We start from the raw sequence: 4,930 nt of genomic DNA, 5'->3' as shown, positions 1-4,930 counted from the left end.
CTGCTGTGCCACAGAGCGGTCCCTGGCTTGTTTTCTTGAGCACATTAAAAAAGTTTTAAGATTTATTTTATTCAACAGGCAGAGTTAGAAGGAGCAACAGAGTTCTTCCATCCACGGATTCACTCACCAAATGGCTTCAACAGCTGGAACTGGGCTAAATAAAGCCAGGATCCAGGTGCTTCTTCTGGGTCTACCACATGGGTGCAGGGGCCTGAGCATTTAGGCTACCCTCTACTGCTTTCCCAGCCCATAGTAGGGAGCTGCATCAGAAGTGGAGCAGCCAAGACTTGAACCAGCACCCATATGGGGTGCTAGTACTGCTGGCAGAGGCTTAACCTCCTACACAACTGCACTGCCCCCTTGTGTACATTTTTAAGTACTCCCATCACAGCTCATCCTTTACCTTTTGCCCCATGACATGATGTATTCATCAGTCAAGAAACAGAAACAAATCCAGTTATCTTAATGGAGAGAATGGGATATGGGCAATGGGTCCAATAGTTACTGCAGGACAAAGGCAAAGAGGGAAAAATGAGTGAACAGAAATGGGAACTGAAGGGGGTCTCTCAAACACTGAGGCCTGAGTGGGGAGAGAAGAGAAATGCACCACACTTCCGATGTAGTTAAGGTTAGTGACCATGAGTGAGGTTTTATTAAAGAAAGGTAGAAAGTAGAGTAGTGATTTTAAGAGCTCCAACCTGGGGCCTGCAGAGTGACACAGCAGGTTAAAGACCCAGACTACAGCGCTAGCATCCCATATGTTGAGAGGAATGGTTGTGGAAAGAGAAGCCCAAAAGACATGGAGATGATGATAGATGCCTTCACATGCTGTGACCTGATGACTGATTCAGTACTTCTTGGAGCTGCCCATTTCAATTCTAAGAGCACAAGGATGGCAAGGGCAGTGAGATTAGCTTATTCTGTTGACAGTTCTCTGCAGAGCTCTCTTGATGTCCCTGTTCCTCAGGCTGTAGATGAAGGGGTTCAACATAGGGGTGACCATGGTGTACATCAGTGAGGCCACAGCACTCTTTCTGGAAGAGGTGGAGAAGGATGCACGGAGATAGACGCCTAAACCTGATCCATAAAATAAGCAAACGACCAACAGGTGGGAGCCACAGGTGGAGAAGGCTTTGTACTTCCCATCTGGGGATGGGACTCTCAGAATGGAGGACACGATTTTATAGTAAGAGAAGAGGATCCCTGAGATAGGGAAAAACCCAAATGTGATACCAATAAGATATATGACAATGTCATGTTTGAAGGTGTCATCACATGTAAGATTGAGAAGCTGAGAAGGGTCACAAAAGAAATTAGAAATTTCAACTGCCTTGAAGCAGGTAACTGGTAATAATATCAAGTTGTGCAGCAAGGAATCAAAAAGACTGGCCACAAAAGACACTGTAACCAAGAAGCCACAACGGCAGGGGTTCATGATGACCTGGTAATGCAGTGGGTGACAGATGGCGACAAACCGGTCATAGGCCATCACGGTCAGAAGCAAATAATCCATGCTTCCACAGATAATAGAGAGAGACATCTGTGTCAGGCAGCCCATATAGGAGATGACTGTGCTGTGAGTGTGGATGTCCACAATCATCTTGGGAACCGTGGTGGAGGTGAAACCCACATCAGCCAAGGACAGGTTGCAGAGGAAGAAGTACATGGGGGTGTGCAGGTGGGTGTCAGAGATGATGAGCAGGATGATGAGCAGGTTCCCGAGCACCGTGACCAGGTACATGGACAGGAACAGCCCAAACAGGAGGGACTGCAGGGTTGGATCCTCTGAGAAGCCCACGAGATGGAATTCTAGGACACACGTCAGATTTTGTGTTTCAACAGAGGCTGTGCTCCTTCTGGAAAAGAAGATAGGGATGGAAAAAGGAGACATGGGCACATAGTGTTTGCATACAGTTACTCTGTATATAGTTTTCATTCAGCTAGTCATGGGTATAACATAAGGGTAACTCTAAAGTCCATAGAATAAATAAAATAAAAAGAATGGCTTTTGGAGGAACTGAAAAGTGTTAGGAAACCCAGAACATTCGAACTACCTAGTCCATGAACACAGTCAAATGCAAGCTAGACATTTTTTTATTTGACAGATGGAGTTAGAGAAACATCCTAGACTTCTAATAAAAAAGAATACAAAATGCCCTTTTGCCTTCAAAGATAATACTCTAAATAAGGGTAATTAAGAAGCAGTTAAATATACCTTATTTTAACAATGGTAGAAATTCCATTGACTTAAGTGCAATCTAAATGCCAAGACTGTATTATGTCATCACTAACTTAATGTTGATCGTTCATGATAGGAAAATACTGTCGTGTGTTAGTTATCATTCAAAGGTTTACTCATTCTCAGGTTTTCTGGTTTCCCTTCTAAATTGCCTTTTTGTTTCATAGGGAGACACACAGAGAGAGAGCGAGAGGGAAGCAGGGAGGGAGAGATGGATGAAGAGAGAGAGAGCTCCCATCCATTGATTGACTCCCAAATGCCTACAGTGTCTTTGGATGGACTACTTTGGAAGCTGGAAGCTGGAACTTGATCCAGGTCTCCTACATGGGTAGCAGTCTCTCACGTAGTTGAGTCATCACCACTGCCTCCCAAGTCTGGGAGGAAGCCAAGTAATGAACGATAGCCAGGAATCCAACTCAGACAATCCTGAGTAGGAGAGGGGTATCTTAACCATGTTGTGTGCCCACTCCTGTCCGTCTGCCATGTGATCCATAACTTCTATCCTGGTCATTGGTGGGGTTCAAATTTTGATAAATGTGGTATAATTAAGTGCACATAAACATACAAAAATCAATGAACACAAATGTAACATTAGTATTTTCTACACATGTCAGGTATCAGAAATAAGGATTTTTTAAAAGAAATGTTGAAGTTTTAAAAGCTTAAACAGATAAATTTTGTATTTGCCTCAAGACCTCAGTAAATTATCTTGTGTTTGAGAGGTGTATCTTATTCAAATATTTTTAAAATTTTTTTCATAGCAACCTGGTAATGCTGCTTTACAACTTTTATGATCATAAACCCTCTCATTTGCAGTTGAAGTGTTTGGTATCAGGGAGCACACAAAGTCAACTTTGAGTCCCAATCTTCCTATGCATAAAGAAAATATTTTTGTATTAATCTTCCTTATCCATAGGTTGCAATTCTCTAACTTTATATGTCCTAAGACAACTGTTGTTCATTATTGTAGCAGGAGATGCTATGATTGAACTGAGAAAAAATGTAAAACAGAGAATTCCAGAAAATAATGCAAGCATACTTGTGCAGATTCTTCGTCTGTGAAAAGGATCTTTGCTCTAGAAGACTGTTGCAAGGAAATTTTCTTCAATCTTTTTATCTTTCGTTAGTCATTTTTCATCCTATTTGAAACAGAGGTATCTTTTCTCCACTGGTTTACTCCCCAAATGTCCAAAAGAGCTCAGGCTGAGGCTGGAGCCCAGAACTCCATCCAGATCTCCTAAGTGATGTCAAACCTGAGCACTTGGGCCATTGTCCAAGTCTGTCATGCATATTAGTAGAAAGCTTGGTCAGAAGCAGAATAACTGGGACTTGATCCAGGTACTCCTCTAAGGGATGCGAGTTTCCCAAGCCAAGGCTCAACCAACTGCACCACAATGCATGCTCCTTCATGTTAGTATTAGTTTGTGCATTTCTAAATAGATTTCTTTAAAACTCACCTGAAAAGTGTGTGAAGGTATCTAGTATACATGCCTACTGCCCCTGAAACAGACTAGGGTGCACTGAAGCTGGGTTTTCAGCCCCTCTGGGAAGTACATTCACTTCAAACATTTCATCTACTTCACATCTTTACCTGGGAGGGGGACATCATCTAATTTTTACATGCATTGTTATGACAAGCTTTTGAAATCTTTGTCCCTCTCTTCATATCACACAAGTCAGGATTTCTGGTTGAATAGCAAAATCTGAAGCACATGTGGTTTTGTCCAACACCTGTTTGCTATCAGTAAAAACAATCAAATATATCTTTGATATACCAACTATATATACTAACTATATATTTGATATACCATCTATCTATATATATCAACTATATATTTGATGTATCATCAAATGTTTCTCTGTAATATCTAGGAGTAATCCTTTCCTAATACAAGATATTTCATGTGTGGGAATATTATTTCTACTTGACATAACATTATTTCTGCTTGCTGTATGGAGGGAGTAAGGAAATCAACATCATTCACCTACAATACATGCCAACACGTGTGTAAATCTCTCCACCTCCCCGTGATGGTATTGTCCACTGGACATAGGAAGAATAACACCCATATCTTTGACAGGGTATCATCTAGGGGAATGGAGAGCTTAAACATGTGCTCATCGTGATTTTTCAAAATATAGCCTCTGTAATTGCAGAAATAACAAATTGTTGATGAATGATGCTGGCAAAGGATACTGGTGGCTGCAAGGACATCCAAATCTAGATCCTTCCTCAACTCTGGCACAAGGATTGCCTCTCCCCATCTCTCTGTGCATTTGTGCTAGATGTGAAACACAGCTCTGCCTTGATTTTTAAATATTCAAAGATTTTCTGTAGATTCTATAAAGTGTCATTACAGGAGCCATGTGTCCTTCACAGAAATGCACACATGTTATTCCATGGTCTCTACTTCTGTGGGACTTTCCTGAAAAGGGGTCTTCAAGAAAGCACGAGTGTGTTAAAGCCACACTGATGATGGCCAGTTATTGTGAGCCATGGAAAGGTCTATTGAACGTGTAACATAGATCTTCATTGCTGATGCCTCCACTCTGCCAAGCAAGGTACAGGGTCAGGGGAATCAGAAATGAAAAGGAGTGAATCATTCTTCTCAAAAATACATGTTCACAGCCGTATTGAAGCTTCAAAGCCTTTTTAGACATAAAAATATGTTTATTTTACAAAAAGAGCAT

At 41.4% G+C, this 4,930-nt stretch overlaps 1 protein-coding gene across 1 annotated transcript; it reads right to left on the bottom strand.

The window, feature by feature from the left end:
* Nucleotides 1-352: 352 nt before the first annotated feature.
* Nucleotides 353-2,157, bottom strand: LOC100347449 (olfactory receptor 7E178-like). Its single transcript, XM_002722907.4, has one exon. The coding sequence runs from the start codon at nt 1,934-1,936 to the stop codon at nt 911-913; it is 1,026 nt and encodes a 341-aa protein (XP_002722953.4). The 5' UTR covers nt 1,937-2,157; the 3' UTR covers nt 353-910.
* Between the last annotated feature and the right edge of the window lie 2,773 nt (nt 2,158-4,930).

The sequence above is a fragment of the Oryctolagus cuniculus genome, chromosome 16, assembly GCF_964237555.1.
Source record: "Oryctolagus cuniculus chromosome 16, mOryCun1.1, whole genome shotgun sequence".
Taxonomy (NCBI): Eukaryota; Metazoa; Chordata; class Mammalia; order Lagomorpha; family Leporidae; genus Oryctolagus; species Oryctolagus cuniculus.
The sequence above is the reverse complement of the archived record's forward strand: the minus strand, read 5'-3'. Positions and strand labels throughout refer to the sequence as shown.